This window comes from Symphodus melops (assembly GCF_947650265.1).
Source record: "Symphodus melops genome assembly, chromosome: 21".
Taxonomy (NCBI): Eukaryota; Metazoa; Chordata; class Actinopteri; order Labriformes; family Labridae; genus Symphodus; species Symphodus melops.
In genome coordinates, this window is record NC_136711.1 from 10,171,054 (window position 1) to 10,190,120 (window position 19,067).

At 41.8% G+C, this 19,067-nt stretch overlaps 1 protein-coding gene and 1 long non-coding RNA gene across 2 annotated transcripts; one reads left to right on the top strand and one right to left on the bottom strand.

Moving 5' to 3' along the window:
- Positions 1-1,645: 1,645 nt before the first annotated feature.
- On the top strand, positions 1,646-15,985 carry LOC306842236 (uncharacterized protein). Its single transcript, XM_079372362.1, has 10 exons — positions 1,646-1,784; positions 2,661-2,701; positions 2,782-2,844; positions 2,936-3,075; positions 3,173-3,580; positions 13,353-13,581; positions 14,129-14,170; positions 14,252-14,314; positions 14,409-14,548; positions 14,637-15,985. Exons 2-10 carry the CDS (start codon positions 2,668-2,670, stop codon positions 15,045-15,047), a joined length of 1,530 nt encoding a protein of 509 aa, XP_079228488.1. The 5' UTR covers positions 1,646-1,784; positions 2,661-2,667; the 3' UTR covers positions 15,048-15,985.
- Positions 7,216-8,677, bottom strand: LOC306842295. The gene is made up of 3 exons (XR_013781683.1): positions 8,630-8,677; positions 7,973-8,567; positions 7,216-7,361 (listed from the first exon to the last, which is right to left on the bottom strand). It is a non-coding gene; the product is annotated as an uncharacterized lncRNA (long non-coding RNA).
- Positions 15,986-19,067: the final 3,082 nt, after the last annotated feature.

Here is a 19,067-nt window from a genome sequence, read left to right on the forward strand (position 1 = left end):
CCTTATGTCAGACATTAAGGGAACATGCTATGTTGAAGTGCTGGCTTCTCTACGAACAAGGCAGCAGCCAGTATATCTTTCTTCTAAGTTTAGATTCCGGTCCGAAATTGTCTTTTTTTTGTTTGGACCGTTTTAAGGCTTCCACACGGTCGTTTTTGACGCCCCTTAGTATTTCAGCTATAAGACCAGTTATCACGGCCAACCAGCAGGTGTTGCAGCAATGGAAAAGGTCAAGTAAACTGGTTTAGATATAACTGAAGCTACCTTACCTTCAAAGCCGTTGCATTGTCTAAAAAGCTCCATGATCAGAGTTTGTGGAAAAACTATAAACATGGAAACATATATTTGAACAAAAAGAGGTAAGAACGCGAAAAGGTTTCAAGACCAATGTAGAGCTAGCTAAACTGAGATTCAGTGTTGGCAACATGGCAAGGGAGCAGGAACAGCCGAGGAGCCTAAGGCCTGGGTGGAAATGAAGATTCCTGGGGTCTTGGCAGTACGAATTTAAACTGTATAGGTATAGTTTGGTATTCTCTAGTTTGATATGGACGTATAAAAAAGGAAACACTACTTGTCAGAGTTGCATTTGACTCCTTTAAGCGCCGTTTTGCGCATACATAAAGTGTAAATGGACATGAACTTATATTGGGCTAATTTTCGCTGAATTTCTGACTACTCAAAGTGCTTCTACACTGCAGGTCAAACCTACCTATTCACAGACTCTGTTGGCAGTGGTTGCCATAAGTAAATAATCCCACTCATGTACAAGGAATTAAGAGTCTTGAACAAGGACACATCAGATGTGTTACTACAACAGCTGGGGATCGAACCCCAGGCTGACACCAAGCTCTCCCTCTGGCCAACAGTCTCTCACACATTCAAGCAGCTATTAATAAAACTGAAATCAAAATATCTTGTTCTTATTCTGGTGGGATCACAGAAGCAAATGTAACTACAATTCACACATTACCATATTTCATAGAGGGACATGTGCGTGTTATTAGGTTCAAGAGAAGAGGAGTTATTGGAGTCCTAACCCATCCATCTAAATTACCCATTAAATCTGCTTGGATTGGTTTATTTTTAAACCTAAAACAGTCCTGGGACTTAACAAAGCACTTAACAAAACCTCTAACCAAGTGTTCATAACTCTGTGATGAAACGGTGCACAGTTGAAGTACCAAATGTGGATGCTGCTGCACCATGCAGTTTTGACCATGCACCACAGATTGTTTTACCAGAGTCCAAAGACTGAAACACAAAAGGGTCATCTATCGTCACTTGTCCCACAGGTCGACAAAGTTTTACCAGTCTGACTGAGGTGTCTTTTTAAAAAAAAAAAAAAAAAAAAAAAAAAAAAAAAGAGGTGGGGCTGTTTTTTTGTCTGTACTGCTCGTGTTGACAACACTGGCAAGTGAATCGTACATCCAGTCATGTGTGCAATCTTCTTCTTGTTTTTTCTGACCACACTCCTAAAGTTTCAGGGGTGTCAGTTTCCTGCTCTAGCCTCATTTCATGCGAGTCATCAAAGTCAAGTGCATTTAGCCCTTGGACCCCATGATGGGAATTTGCTCCACTGACCTCTAACACCTCCCCTAGACACTCCTTAAGCCCCCCTGACTTTTCCCTGTGGAGGCTATAAAAGTCAAGTGGAAGACTTTGCACCTTAGCAGAGGAAGAATCAAAGAAATCAGAAGCATGTGGATTTCGATTATAGGCCCACATCTTTGAGATGCCAGCTAGACCCAATTTTTAAGTAACCTTCACAGAGACCAACAAACCAGGTACAACAACCTTTACACAATGTAAAACTCTTCTTTAAGGATTTACATTTCGAAGAAATATTTCATACAACGGCCCTTTTCAAATGAATAGATAGTTTCATTTCTTGTTTTGCTTTGATTATAACTTAGAGTGTGTCTCAACAGGAAAGGATAATCTTACAAGGGAATAACCAAAATATGTACTGTATGAAACCGAAGGGAGACAAAAGCAAAACAAGGAAGGACATGGTGTGTCTTTTTTAAAACTGAATTGTTTTCTAGACTTGAAATCATATTTTGCCAAGACAACCAGCTTTATAACGTTTGAAAATCTCAAAGATTATGAAGGGGAATGCTTTTTTAATAGGGCTGAAAATCGTGTCTCACGATTCGACTGATTCTTGGGGTCATGCTTTGATTCAGAATCTATTTTCAATTCAAAACGATTCTGGATCCATGATTCAAAGTCTATTTTTGAATTAGTACATACTTCAGGATATACTCCAGTCATCTGTGAGACTCGCTGAACTTCTTGTTACTCTAATTGGCATTGTACCGAAATAAAGAGCTAGCTTTAGCACATAACAGGGAGTTAATCATTCAACAGAAATAATAATTGATTTTTGGAAGGTATTTAAAGTATTTTTTCCCACTTCTGATTTTTGATGAGTTTTTTTAGAATATGACACTGATAGTTTTGAAAAGGCATTTTGCAGTTTGTGGTTCCATTCTAGACATTAATAGAATCACCAATTTTGTAAATGTCTCCGTTTGCGAGATGAATAAAGGATTATCTTATTAATTAGGCAATTTCCACTGTATAGTGTGATGTGTTTGTGTCAAAAGGAAACAACTCTCAACATTTTGCTGTAAAATGTTTGACCTTTCCTTTTTTAGGGAAAAGATGAGTTCCAACAAGAATAAAAAAACTGATCAAGGTATTGGACTTGCATTAGCATCTTTCTCCCTCTTGCTATAACTAGTGAAGGTGTTTTAAAGCTAATTTCTTCTGTTACAGAAAAGATTCCTGATTATGTGCCAGACATCCCAGAGCCAACAAGCAGGGCTGAGCTTGTCAAGTGTATGAGCAGAATTGTTTCCATCTTAATTATTTAATCTTCTGCTGAACTATCTTAGGTTAATAAAACATAATGTCTTGACTTTTCCCATAGATTGGATGAATTTGTCATTGGATGACAAGACTGCAAACAAAATGCTGTGGATTTCTGACAGTGGGTCTAAGGTGTGTCGTAGGACTGAGGAGGTTTGTCCCGTCCTGGATAGACCGGAGAGATATGAGTACTCTCCACAGGTAAGCATGAAAATAACTCAATTGTAGTCAACTGCTTAAAAAAAATTAAAACAAATGTTGTAATTATTTTTATTTTGTATTCCTTTTGTCCTCAAAGGTGGTGTGCAAAGACTTTATCTGGAAAACTAGGGCTTACTGGGAGGTGGAGTACTCGGGCTGGGTGGCAATCGGAGCCACCTATGAAAGAGCAGGGCGGAGGGCAAACGCTGGGCCGAGTGGCCTCGGAGAAAATGAGGAGTCCTGGGGTCTGTGTTGGTCAGGAACTCGTTACCAAATCTGGTTCAACGGCATATACAAAGACATAACCAATGTCCCATATTGCTCCACTATTGGAGTTTATGTTGATCAGCCTGCAGGGATTATCAACTTTTATACTGTAACAGGGGAGGAGGGCGAGAGGGAGGTCAAGCTGTTGCACAGAGCAAACACCACTAGTGATGAAAAGATTCTCCCGGGTTTCTGGATGGGAATTCAATCTTCATGCACGATACTTAAAAAACCTGAATGATTGCTTCCGCAAAATCTGATCAAATATTTGTTGTTACATTGAGTAAATGTAGGCATAACTTCTTTTTACTGCTGTATTTTTTATACCTAGAGTTATTACTTGATTCCTTGATTACTTAAAGATAGAGTCAGTAGCTTTTTATTATATCGTCACATGGACGGCAAGTATCCATATTTTTATTATATTAATAAAATATATGCTTTTTATATTTTATTTGCATAAAGGGTTGCACAATCCATTTTGAAAAATTGTTAAAAACGACTGCAACTGTTAAGCCGTCCATATGCTTTTGGGTCCAGTTAGGTTTGATTAGACTGAAATACCAACAGTTCAGACTTAGAGGTACACACACTTCTTACAGGGTTTTAATTTAATCAGTGTTTGTCAGTCTGGGGCTTGACTCTAATTGTGTAGAAATAACATTTAAGTAATATTAATAGACTAAGAGTGTTTCTTTATTTGACCAAACAGTTCTTGATTAAGTTACATTTTGTGGACATAATATGCAGTTAAAATAATTTATCGCAATATGTGGTATCGCATTCTCAGCATATCGCAAAATAAAAATCGCATTGAGGGAATTTTGTTCCAAAAAGGGGGTTTGACAATGGGATGGCTCTAAGCCGGGGAGCTGGCCTGCTTTCTGTTGGACAGGCAGATGCCAAGAACCAGTGGCTAGCTTGTACTGGATTGCGTTAACTTGCAGTGGGGTACAAGCAGTAAACGTACACACTGCAGTGAGTGTGTGCTTCAAGGGGATGAGCCCAAGGCCCAGTTTTACATCTGTATTTACAAGCTGCAATGAAAATGCTACTGACTCCATCTTTAATTAAACATGCAGTTGTAATGTTCTGTTTAAGGGATTTGCTAAAGTGTAAATTTGTTTAAAAATATATTTCCATTTAGTAATTTCATGGTGATTTTTTGTCCGATTGTATTCCTTTATGTAGATTGTAGTGTCTTGTGACTTGCAAAAGCTAAAATAAAGAATGTATTGTAAGCATTGATGGTATAATAACCATCCTCAATAAATTCAGTTAATTAAATTTAGTTAGTTATTTTACTCTTAAAAAATGAAATGATAGTTAAACATGTTTGCTAATTATTTGAAATGCAATAATTTATGTTGTGTTAACGGTTTATTGTTGTACACATTATAACATCTGATATGCTATATGAAGTGTTTGTTAATTACAACCTAATGATTTGTTAACCTTTGACAGATCGTTTATAAAACATCTATAAACACGACGTAGATACATGGGCCATTTGGAACATTTTGTGTATGGTTGATAAATATTTTGTATTTTGTAAAGCATCCACAAAAACGAAAGAATCTTGTTTATTTTGGCAAGACAGTCATAATAAATATATGGAGACCTTACGTTATGCTTGAGCTGCCTACTTCTTCTCTCTAATGAAAAAAATAAAAACAATCCAAGATAGCTATAAGCACTGTTGACAGGAGAAATTGAGACATATTTGTTTATCATGTTAATGGTAAGTGCTCTATGCACAACCAGTCCAACTATCCATCCATCCAATTGACATGTTGCACAATGAAACCAGTAAGGGTATTATGGACAAGTGGTAATGAACGAAGCCAATGTGGAAGTGCACAATCCAGCGTTTTGTTGAGTGTCTGCCTGAGGCTGTCTCCAGAAACACAGGAAATCAAATACACACCACGTTCAAAATAGGCTCGTTTTTGCAGAGGTCATGGTCCTCAGGGCAGGTGGCCTGGGTTGTATTATGATTTGAGAATATGGGATTTACCCTGCGTTTTACACCAAAAGTCCTCAAATGATGACTATGGAAACAAAGCAGGGACAGCTGTGGTCTTTAGATAACGATTTCCCTGCAGACAGTAATAAATATATCTCCCAAAACAACAACAAGTTACTTGTTTATGTAATTAAAGAGCATATTGCAGGTTAAAGACAAAACTTAACTAATCATAGGAAAATACGTTAACAATACTGTTTTTAAAGAAATTCTGAAATTAATAACCCACAGGGTCTCCTGGAGACGTTTTAGTACGTTTTCGCACGTCTTTGCTCTTTACTTCCGCATTCGGCTGTGACGTAACATAAGGGAGTCCCGCTGAATCCCCGTCTGTTTAACATAGAAAAGCATTGATCCGAGTGTCACTCCCGTCAATAAAGAGGAAGAAAATATGTATTCCTTTACATATAATGGTCCACTGGTTTATTATTCTGAACCTATTAGATGTGATAGAGAGCAGAAACAGGCAGGATTAGAGGAATAACGGCCTCAGGAGAGAAGTGAAGTTGTGGTGTGAGTAGAGACCCTGAGCAGGCGTCCTGCTGAGTGACAGGTGTCAGCTCGCTATATATGGGCTCGTGCTGTGTTCACATCAGCATATGTAAAGTTTGTAATCACATTCAATCCATTAAAAAACAATTTGTAGAAGGTGCAAGTGCCGATCATTCCCCTTTACATTGTATGGGAGTTGCTCGTAAAAACGGCAAATCTGTACAACGTATTACGGTGCCGCGCTGTGCGCGAGAGAGGGAGAGACAGACAGACATAGAACCCGATTTCACGGCCTGTGCTAATGCAGCACTTTGTCTTTATTGTTTATTCCTCATGCAGCCCAGTGCTCACGTTGTTATAGAATATACAGTGTATGGTGTATGACGTGAGTTCACAGCGCACGTAATCCACACAAACATGCACAACAGCGCACACACTCCACAGTTTAATGCGTGCACATATATTAGGCTACTACAAAAAGTTTAAAGTTTTAATGGGATAGAGGACCGACAGAGCTTGTGTTTCTGTTTGTTTCCAAACCGCGCGTTCCGTCTTTCCCCACTGCGCGCACACACGCTCTGTTGCAACAGAGTTGGATTTATAATAAATCGTATGACTACATATATTAATACAGACTGTCCGGTGTCTATTACGCGCAAACTAGAGAATATAACAGAGGATTCCAGCAGATCAAATCATTAAACGCTTGTCTGCGTATATAATATTTTATGTTAAACAGCCAGAGATTTAAATCATTAATAAGGAAACGCTTTTGTGTCTGATGCTGAAATATTCAACGTGTCTGTTCGATCGTTTTCTGAGGTTGTGGGAATAATTCACCAAAACACACTATGAATAATCAAGCCACTTACACTATGCACCCGAATGTGCGCCGCGCAAATTACAAACTATTGCAGGGAGGCATCCTGTCTATTCTCACTCACTACCACGTATCATTACACCTCTTTAATCATGTTTTAGCCTGTTTTTTGTGCTTTAATTCTTTTGTGCTGCCTTCTAAATGTTTGTTTGTAAAGTGTTTCATGCTCTCAGTATAAGACAAGTTCCCCCAGGGGCAATAAAGGCTTCATTCATTCATTCATACACGCATGAATAAAGCCGATCAAAGCAGAGTGACAGAACGCGACTCCCTTACGTTACGTCATATGACACGTTGTTGAAAAAAAAGCGAGTTCTAAACAGCTACACTAAAAACAGCCACTTTCTCCTTTAAATTAGAGCACTTATGTTTTGAAGAGCATACAGAAAATTGATGTACTTATTCTCCAGCCCTTATCTGACAACATGAAGTGTTAATCTCAACTTTTTTTTAACCTGCAATATGCTCTTTAATGATCTAACCTATGAGTTCATGGTAAAGGCATGCTCTTCAAAATGAACAATGCAAAGACGAGATGATGGTGTAGGTCTCCAGTCCTTCCTTCTCATGTTCACCCCCTAGTGCTCCAGTCTGCCTGTGTCACCACCACCTAAAGGAAAACTGGGTCAAAATAAAATAAATCTCCAATGATGTACTGTGTGCAATGCAACGTATGAATCATTTTGTCAGCCATAATTCCTTGACAGTAATTTAGAAAGCGTGGTTACATGAGGGGTTTAAATTTCAACTACTGTGTTACTGTACAACTCTTTGTTACACTGTATAATGTATGTTTATTGGTGGAAATTGTCTGTCTTGACCATAACAGTGCTGTGGAAAAAGAATTTCCCCATGACAATTAAGTCTAAAAAGTGTAAGTCTGTTGCAAAATAATAATTCAATATTTCATCACCATGCATTATCTAAATATTATTTTATTGGCTTTCAATATTAAAGGGAAATAAATGAAATAGAGGAGCAATAGTACAAATATAGATAACAGCTAAGTTAAACCCTGCAAACTTAATAGAGGAGGTAATATTTAAGTAAGAGTTTTGCGGGTTATGCAGGTTTATGTCATGGAGAGTTTGTACAGCGGGCAGGCGGACTGCAAGATATATATTGAAAGGTGCAAATGAATGTAGGGTATTTTTCGGGTTGTAGCAGATAAATCAGAATATAACAAAAAGAAAATGTGTCCAGGTGCTGGATGTGATGTTCCCCAGCCTCACCTGCTGCCTCCTGTTAGTCAGGAAGTTGGGGATCCACTGACAGGTGGAGGCCGGCGCTGTGAGCTGGGTGACTTTTCTAGAGAAGAATATCGGGGATGATGGGGTTAAACGCAGAGCTGAAGTCCACAAACAGGATCCTAGCGTAGATCCCTGGGGAGTCAAGGTGGTGCAGGATGTAGTTCAGTCCCATGTTGACTGCATCCTTCACTGACTTGTTTAACTGATATGCAAACTACAGGGGGTCCAGCAGGGGGCCTGTGATGTCCTTCAGGTAGCTCAACACCAGTCTCTTAAAGGACTTCACACAAAGTGTTGGGCGGATGTTGATGGGTGTGAAATCCTGCAATAGAAGCTGTTCAGGTCCTAAGCCAGTCTATCGTTACCTGAAGGGTGGAGGGAGGGTTTCCCATAGTTGGTGACCTCTCGCAGGCCTTTCCAAACTGCTGAGGGATCTTTTGCTGAGAGGCTTTGTTTTAGCTTCTCAGTGTAGTTCCTCTTAGCTACCCTGATCACCTTCGTCAGTTCCTTCCTGGCCACTTTGAACAGGTCCCAGTCCCCACTCCCGTAGGCTTCCTCCTTAGCCTGATGCAGCTTCCTAAGTTGAGGTGTAAACCAGGGCTTATTGTTGTTGTATGTGTAGATGGTCCTGGTCTCCACAGACATGTTCTGACAGAAGATGATGTATGATGTCACAGTGTCAGTAAGTTCATCAAGATTTTCTGATGCAGCTTCTGTCCATCTCTTTGCAGTCCGTACAACAGGCTTAGCAGTTTTTAACTTCTGCCTGTAGGTCGGGATGAGGTGAATTAGACAGTAATCAGAGAGTCCCAAAGCTGCACGGGGAGCAACATGAAATCTTCATTACTGTGTAGCAGTGGTCCAGTGTGTTAGCTCCCCTGGTGGGGCACTTAATATGCTCTCTGTATTAAGGAATCTCAATCAATATTTATTGGTATCTGTATTTTTCCTCCTTCAAATGGGTACCATCATCGGATCCAAAAATCCCATATCGGTCAGGCTCTATATCTATACATCTCTTGAGATCAAAGATATAGCTAAGAAAAATATCGACAGAATTTTTTCTCTCCCTTATATCGGTATTAGGCCAAAAAAAATTCCACATCCTTCAGGACCTATTTGTGATAAAACTGGACACTGCTGAACTAGCAAATGCGGTTGCTAATGCACCTTCACGTTTTTACCGTGCACTACGGATTGTTCTACCAGAGTCCAAAGACTAAAAAAATGTCGGATGGGCATCTGTCATCATTTGTCACATAGGTCGACAAAGTTTTCCCAGTCTGACTGAGGTGCCTTTTCTCCTCTTCTCCTCTTCTCACCTGTGCGCCGACGTGAGTGGCCGCACTTTCAGTAGCTCCGTCCCTGTCGTACTTGTCTGATATGTTATTCGTTTGTTTTGGCTCTGTGCCAACTTCTACTTTTATAGTTTTTATAGTACTATACTATATAGTTTTTATAGTACACCTTCAGTGTATAGCTTTATGTATCCTATGGATACTTTTTCGTGCCTTCGTGGAAATAGCAGCGGAAAACTTTCTTATTCAAGGGAAACGCTGCTCTCGCTCCGGTCAGCGGGACAAGCCGGCATCGTTCACCCGATACCAGAGGAGCTGAGGCGGCGGTATAGAGGCTGTAGAGCCGGGGCCCTGGTAAGGGCTAAGCTCGCGGCTAAGCGATGGAGGTACAAGCCCTCGGTTCCGGTGATAGTTATGGGGAACGTAAACTGTCTAACAAACAAGACAGACGAGCTGGCTGCTCTTGTGAGGAACAACCGGACATTTAGAGAGTGCAGTTTAATGTGCCTCACAGAAACCTGGCTGACTCAAAACACCCCAGACGCTAACGTGGATCTACCGGGCTTTACTACAGTGAGAGCGGACAGAGACACGAAACGCAGCGGCAAACGGAAAGGAGGAGGACTCGCGCTGTTTATTAACAACAGATGGTGCCACCATGGACATGTTACTGTGAAGGAGGCAACGTGCAGCAAAGACATCGAGCTGCTGGCGGTGGGTCTCCGTCCTTACTACATGCCGAGGGAATTTTCTCACGCGATCGTGGTCTGTGTTTACATTCCTCCCCGGGCACACGCCGAAACTGCGTGTGACGTCATCCACGCGACCACCTCAAGATTACAAACGCTGCACCCGGATGCTTTCATCGCCATCTCAGGGGACTTTAACCATGTTACTTTGAACTCCACACTACCAGACTTTCACCAGTTTGTAAGCTGTCCCACCAGGAAGAACAGGACAATAGACCTCCTGTATGCAAATGTGAAGGACGCCTACACTGCCACCCCGTTACCACCTCTGGGTAAGTCCGACCACAACCTGGTCCTACTAAAGCCACAGTACAAAACCATGATCCAGAGACAACCGATAACTACACGCACCTTCAGAAAGTGGTCTCCTGAGGCAGAGGAGGCGCTCAGAGACTGCTTTGAGACCACTGACTGGAGTGCCCTACAAGAGACCCATGGTGATGACATTGAGGGGGTCACACACTGCACAACTGACTACATGAACTTCTGTATGGACGTTGTGGTTCCCACTAAAACTGTGCGCTGCTTCCCGAATAACAAGCCCTGGATCACCAGCGATGTCAAGGAGATCCTTAACAGGAAGAAAAGGGCATTCAAGGAGGGAGACCAGGCAGAGCTGAAGCGGGTGCAGGGGGAACTCAAGGTCAGACTCCGAGAGGCAAAGGAGGAGTACAGAAGGAAGGTAGAACAGAAGCTGCAGCAGAACAACATGAGAGAGGTCTGGGAGGGCATGAAGACCATCACAGGCTGCAAAACGAAAAACAACAACACAGAAGACGGGGACCCTGAGAGAGCAAACCAGCTCAACTTGTTTTTCAACAGGTTCGACAGCCCCGTCGCTGCAGCGAGTGCCTGTCCCCCCAGCACCCCTCCACACACCCCCTCCCCCCCTCTCACTCCCCCCAACACCTCCACCAGAACAGATACAACCTCCAGTGACAATCCATCCCCCCTCCCCCCCACCATCACCAGAGACCAGGTGAGCAAGGAGCTGAAGAGACTCCGCCCCAGGAAGGCAGCAGGCCCAGACAAGGTGTGTCCCAGGATGCTAAAGGCCTGCTCTGCTGAGCTGGGGGAGCCACTTCAGCACATCTTCAACATGTGCCTGCGGCTCGGGAAGGTTCCTGTGCTCTGGAAGACCTCGTGCCTCACCCCTGTCCCCAAGAAGAAGAACCCCAGTGAGCCAGGCGACTTCAGACCAATCGCTCTGACATCCCACGTTATGAAGACCTTCGAACGGCTGCTGCTCCAACACCTCAGACCCCAGGTACAACACGCACAGGATCCACTGCAGTTTGCATACCAGGCAAAGGTGGGCGTGGACGATGCCATCCTCTATCTTCTACACAGGGCTTACTCTCATCTGGACAAAGGGAGCAGCGTGATGAGAATCATGTTCTTTGATTTCTCAAGCGCTTTCGACACCATCCATCCCCTCCTACTGAGAGACAAGCTGACCGAGATGAGGGTGGACTCGCACCTGGTGAGGTGGATCACTGACTACCTCACAGAGAGACCACAGTACGTCAGACTGAAGGACTGCACATCTGACACTGTGGTCAGCAGCACCGGTGCACCACAGGGGACTGTGCTCTCCCCCGTCCTGTTCACCCTGTACACCTCAGACTTCCAGTATAACTCTGAGCTCTGCCACATGCAGAAATACTCGGACGACACTGCGATAGTTGCTTGTGTCAGGGATGGACAGGAGGAGGAGTACAGGAGCCTGATCGAGGACTTTGTGACGTGGTGCAGTGACAACCATCTGCAGCTAAACACCTCCAAGACCAAGGAGATGGTGGTGGACTTCCGAAGGAAGAAACCACATCTAGAACCGGTTTCCATCGGCGGGGTCGACGTGGAGGTGGTCAGGACCTACGGGTACCTGGGGCTGCAGCTGGATGACAAGCTGGACTGGTCGCCTAACATGGACACTACCTGCAGGAAGGGACAGAGCCGTCTGTACTTCCTGAGAAGGCTGGGGTCCTTCAACATCTGCAAAAAGCTGCTGCAGATGTTCTACCAGTCTGTGGTGTCCAGCGTCCTCTTCTACGCCGTGGTGTGCTGGGGAGGAAGCTGCAAGAAGAGGGACGCAGCACGCCTGGACAGACTGGTGAGGAGGGCCGGCTCTGTGGTGGGCACAGAGCTGGACTCACTGGTGACAGTGGTAGAGAGGAGGTCTCTGGACAAAATGCTCTCCATCATGGACAACACACACCACCCTCTGCACAGCACCTTCACCGGGCAGAGGAGCATGTTCAGCGAAAGACTGCTGTCACAGTCGTGCTCCACGGACAGACTCAAGAACTCTTTTGTCCCCCTGGCCATCAGATTGTACAACACTTCACTGTCACGGCAGGGAAGAAGCGCAGGGTGATCCCTGGACTCTTTTTTCATTTTTTTCTCATTCCTCATCTGCACTGCTGACCTCAGAGTCAGCCCCCAATTTGGACACTGTAATGCATATTGATAGTCACTTTACTGAGCACTGGTCACTTTAAAGATAATCACCCTAATCATGTCTGGTTTCATCCTACTGTTGTGTTATGCTACATCTGTAATGGTTGACATGATCACCCTAATTAGGTCAAGTTTCACTCTATTGTCTTCAACACTTAATGCTAATCTGCTCCCCAATAGTTGGGTACTCAATGATAATCACCCTAAGCACTCCTGGTTTCAGGTTATTGTCTAGGACACTTAATGCAAATCACTGCTCCTTTAAGTTGGTGAGCCAATTTACATTCCTGCATTGACTGTTTAACGACTGTACTCACACCTCTGGCACTACCTCCAACACCTCTGTACATGCACATGTAACTAGTTTCTAGAAGGTCAGCACTTTGTTTCTAAGGTTCCTTAACTGTTTACAGGTCTCTTTTAACCAACACATGTTTTTCTCTCCTCACAGGTTATGTACATTATGCTATATAAGTTTTAAGTGTAATTGCTAATGCTAACTGCACAGGTTTAACTGATTATTGTATACAAGGGGGGGGGGGACAGCGGGTGTGTATTGTAACTAATGTCTTGTGTCCTGCCTGTCTGTATACTGCTACTGGATGCCTTGAATTTCCCTCGGGATCAATAAAGTATCTATCTATCTATCTATCTTTATTAATAAAGTGAGACTGCTTCCGTCTGTACTGCTCGTGCTGACAACACTGACAAGGTCAGTTTCTGAATCGTACATCCAGTCATGTGTGCAATCTTCTTCTTGCTTTTGTGACCACCCTACTAAAGTTTCCGGGGTGTCAGTTTCCTGCTCTAGCCTCATTTCCATAAACGTCAAAGTCAAGTGTATACACCCCTTAGATCCCATGCTGGGAATTTGCTCCACTGACCTCTAACACCTCCCCTCGACACTCCTCAAGCTTTCTTCCCTGCGAAGGATATAAAAGTCAAGTGGGTGACTGCAGCCTAACATTGGAAGAACCAAAGTATTTGGAAGCACCTGGATTTCGCTTACACTTTAAAAAGCACATGCTCAAGATGCCTACTAGACCGAATTCTGCAGTAATCTTCAGAGAGACCATCAAACCAGGTAACACAATGTAAAACTTGTTCTTCTTTTATGACTTGCAAAGACATCTTATATACTACGTCCCTTTGAAACAAGTAGATCGTTTAATTTTTGGTTTGGTTTGTCTCATGAACTTCTTCTATTTGATGATGTTCATTTCCTGCGCTCTTGAGGTTGGAAGTAAAAGCCATCTTTTGCATAATTGTACCTTAGATTTTAATTTAGGAAGTGTGTCTAACGGAGGAGAATAATCTCACACAGAAGCAAGACAAACCAGTACATTGTTTTCCATTGAAACAGAATTGTTTTCTGGACTTAAAACCATAGACAAGCCAAGACAACCATCTTTATAATTGAAAAACCTCAAAGATTAAAGTTTTTCAGTATACGGCACTAACAGTAAACCAAACTTTTGGAAAACACTTGATCCAGTTTGTGGTTCTCCTCCTGCAAGTTACCTATATAGGTAGATAGTCTATATCCACTATGTAGTGTGATGTGTTTGTGTGAAATAGGTAACAGCACTTAGCTTTTTTGCAATTTAACCTCTGACCTTTACTTCTTTTAGGAAAGAAAATTAAGTCCAACAAGAATGAGAAAACCAATCAAGGTATTGGACTTGCATTAGCATCTTTCTCCCTCTTTCTATAACTACAGCAGGGTGTTTTAAAGGTCATTTTTTCTGTTACAGAAAAGATTCCTGTTTATGTGCCAGACATCCCAGAGCCAACAAGCAGGACTGAGCTTGTCAAGTGTATGAGCAGAATTGCTTCTATCTTAAATATTTAATCTTCTGCTGAACTATCTTAGGTTCATAAGACGTGATTGCTTGTTTTTTTCTCCTGTAGATTGGATGAATTTGTCTTTGGATGACAAGACTGCAAACAAAATGCTGTGGATTTCTGACAGTGGGTCTAAGGTGTGTCGTAGGACTGAGGAGGTTTGTCCCGTCCTGGATAGACCGGAGAGATATGAGTACTCTCCACAGGTAAGCATGAAAATAACTCAATTGTGGTCAACTGCTTAAAATAGTTTTTTTTAATTATTTGTATTTTGTATTCCTTTTGTCCTCAAAGGTGGTGTGCAAAGAGATTATCTGGAAAACTAGGGCTTACTGGGAGGTGGAGTACTCGGGCTGGGTGGTAATCGGAGCCACCTATGAAAGAGCAGGGCGGAGGGCAAACGCTGGGCCGAGTGGCCTCGGAGAAAATGAGGAGTCCTGGGGTCTGTGTTGGTCAGGAACTTCTTACCAAATTTGGTTCAACGGCATATACAAAGACATAACCAATGTCCCATATTGCTCCACTATTGGAGTTTACATTGATCAGCCTGCAGGGATTATCAACTTTTATACTGTAACAGGGGAGGAGGGGGAGAGGGAGGTCAGGCTGTTGCACAGAGTCAAGACCACAAGTGATGAAAAGATTCTTCCGGGTTTCTGGATAGGAATTCAATCTTCATGCACGATACTTAAAAAACCTGAATGATTGCTTCCGTAAAATCTGATTAAATATTTGTTGTTGCATTGAGTAATTGTGTAGGCATACCTTCCTTTTCTGCTGTAATTGTGTATTCCTGCAGTCAATATTTGATGACTAATTTATTGAACATGAAGTAGTGATATTCTATGTAGTGATTTTTTTGTGAAAATTTATTTGAGACATATTTCCATCTGATGCCTTCATGGTGAATTGTTTGCCTAATTGTGTTCTTAAAAATGTACAATATATTGTGATTTTTATGAAATGTGAAATAAAGAATGTTTTAGAATTTATGTACACTTTGTATTATTACTAATACAAAATAACATTTTTCACACTTTAAATTGACTATTGACTGTAAACATTTGATTAAATATATTTCCCAATCGCACAGTGAACAACCAGTTAAATAATCTGCTCGTGTTCTTCAGATAAATTGGTTGAAATCAAAACATGATTTAACCTTTTTACAGCTTCTTGTGTTTTGGTCCACTTTTAAAGGCCTGACAGCTTACGACCTCTGTCTTTTGCTTTGATCCAATTGGACACGAGTGGTACAGCGGGTCACGGTATCGATCCCCTCTCGATTTGAGGGAGTAAAGCAGAAGATGTGAGAATTATCCCCCTCACGGTTAAAGAGGTTCACGTTGATATGCGAGAGACTCGGGCCTGTAGATCACTTCCCAACTTTGACATACAAGTCTCAACTCCTGCACCTTCACACATAAAGCATTAGCTGTACAGAAAGTTAAAGCAGGGCACACCAACAAACGTAAAACAACATTTCACAAGTCCGAGTTGCAGTGCATGACAGAACCTCGATAAACGAGCAACAAAGCATCAAGAGGAGCTCAAGCAAGTGAATCATACGAGCCTGCAAATATTGTATTCACTTTGAATGGTCTAATAAGCAGCATGTGAACATTACAATGACTACAACCAATGAGAACAATGTTCAAACCCTCAAAAATCCATAACTTCACTTTCATTTATTCAACCGTTTCCTTGGAACGCCAAAGGTTCGAGACTGGCGAAAAAAGTCTGAGCGGTTTACGTTAGTAAACAGAATTTGCAGCTTTTTCATAAAAATAAAAACACCCTTGTGGGAATCCTGTTTCTACATTTAATATAAAGACTTTGCCTGTCTTCATCCAAGATTTCTGGTAGGTAGGCAAGGTAAACAAACATGTAGAATGTGCGTATTTTGTTTTGACTTGTTGGCCAATAGAACCTACCAATTTATGGTACGCTCCCGTGGAACCAATGTGACAATCTAGAAGGGATTAGGGCTGGGCGATATGGACCAAAATATATATCTCGATTTTTTTTTTTTACTGAACCACGATATTCGATATATATCTCGATGTTTTCTTCTGTTAAAAAATAAAAACAATATGAGTTTTAAGTCAAGTCAACATGGCCCAAATGTGAAGTCACACAGACATTTTTATTCACAGTCAGCTGCACAATAATGAAATAATACAAAATAAATGACCTGTTTGTGAAATACAAAATACTATAAAATATATTACTCCTTCAAATAAAATACATCATAAATGTTTTCTGTATAGCTATGCAAATAATGTAAACAGAGCAGACAGAATAAAAAAAACTCCTTGCTCTCAAAAAATAATTTTCCACACAGGTACTGATTTCTTTCTTAATTTGGGCGCAGCCCTGTACAGATATCTTTGTGTTTTGTGTAACTAAGTAACATGTAAACAGAACAGAAACATAAACAGCAAGTGTGCATCTGTAACTGTTTTAGTACAAATTTCAAGTAACAACAGGAAACAGAAATGTAAACAGAACAAAATGACAACAGGTCAGGCCTAATACTGTAGATATTAGAGATTCTGTGCCAGGAAAACTAGCCTGTCAACAGACTCTGGCTTTAGTGATGCCCTGTTGCAGGTTACAATGTTGCCACTGCAACTGAAAACCCTTTCAGAAGGGGAGCTGGTTGCCGACACACAGAGGTTCAGCTATGTTCTCTCCAGTGTGATCTTGTGGGAAATAGCTGGTTTGGAGACAGGCACTCTTCATTTCCCACTCCTCCATAAAATGTACCGTCAAACTCATATACGGCTCGCAGGTCCTGCTAGACCACATGTCGGTGGTCAGCGCAAAGTGAGACACGTTAGCTAGCCGGACGGAAAGGGTCTCTCTGACTTCAGTGTACATTTTCGGCAAAAGTTCTCTTGCAAAGTAACTGCGACTGGGCAACTGGTACCTTGGGTCCATGGCTTTTAGTAGCCGTTTAAAGCCGTCCTGTTCCACCGTTGCAACGGGGACCATGTCCTTAGCAATATGGTAGGCTACTGCCTTGGGGGGGGTTTAGTGTCACTCAGAAGGACAGAGCGGGAGAGAGGCGGGGCGGGGTTAAGAGAGACAGATGGAAAAAGGCAAACTGGCGACTCTACGGATGAAACTTTTAATGTTACGTGAATTATATCGATATTACGATATAGTCCTACTCTATATCGCCTGAATAAATATATCGATATTTATTAAAAACTTGATATATCGCCCAGCTCTAGAAGGGATCACTTGTTTTGACCTACAGTTCAAAGTATTATCACCTGAATCTGCAGCTTCTATTTAAAGCTTTATAGTCAATGTAAGGTGATTATTTATCTATTTTCTGGATGGATGATGTCATGTTTGTAGAGACGCACTGATATCACTTTTTTGCAAACCGAGTACAAGTACTTACATTTAGGTTCTTACTGATACTGAATACCGGTACGAGTACTAGTTTTTAAGGTGATAAAAGACAGACAGACAGACAGACAGACAGACAGACAGACAGACAGAAATAAACATCGGCACTTTACCTTGGATCGGGTACAGTAGGAAACACGGTGTCTGTGATGTGATGACGGCTGGGAACATCATACTTCGGCTCCAAAACACTCACAAGCGGCCGTTATTTTTACCACACGCAGGTTGTCTCTTGACATTTTCTCGCACTTCTCCAGCATTAGCTGCAAAGTTGGCTGTAGCTGTCTCACGCTACTAGTTTTAACAAACTCTGTGAACTGAAATACCTCCCCACCGCTGACATCTCGCTTCTCTCCATCTACCCACTCAACTTAATGGCGGCGCAAGCCCGTCGTAAAGTGGTATCGGAGCCATTGTGTCCTCGTAGTTTTTCGAGTACTTAAAGATGGTATCGGACCAATGCCTAATACAAGTGTCGGCATCGGGGCATCCCTACATGTTTCAAAGGAAAAATGGACGTCCTTTGTTCTTATCTTGACAAAAGTTTGCTTGTGTGCCAAATGCACATTAATGTCTACTAAAGCCCCCAATCAGTGCATGGCTAGAAACCCTTTTAAAGATTATTTTAGACCATTTCTTTGAAATGTTGGGTTATATGACAAAGTTACGTTAATTTTCATGTAAAGTAAATGGAGTATACTAGTTTGAGATCTGCTAAACTATCTGTCCAAGCGCTTTTAATTTTCTTCTAGCCTTTCATTTTACTTCTTTATAAAGTGTGATTGGTTATTTGAACAAGGTAGCAGTTTGCTTGGGGGAAAAGATCCTCGAATATTTCAGATAACAAGCTTTCACAACCCATTAACATCTATGTATACAAATCATAAATGTATTTGTAAGTATATGTAAGTATTTACCCTACTTATAACCAAACACAGATATGGTTATGTAACATTATACTTGTACTGCATGCAACAGGGAGAGCACACCTAAGTATGATTTATGGAGTGGTTCCTGTGATGAGCTGGGTATATGTGATGATTTACAGTCAGTGATGATCTGTACACTTAAACCTTTCTGACAGGCGCAACCATCCATCTGCACCAAAGAAAACACAACTGGAGACCATGAGCCCAGAATAAGCTCTCACAGAGACCTACATGTTTGTATGTGGATGCTGTGCATGTGAGTGAGCGGTTACTCTAAGCTGGTGGCATGAGCAATGTGGTGCATGCTACTGTATAGGTATGTATAACATATGAGAGAGAGAGAGAGAGAGAGAGGTGCCCTATGTCGTTCTAT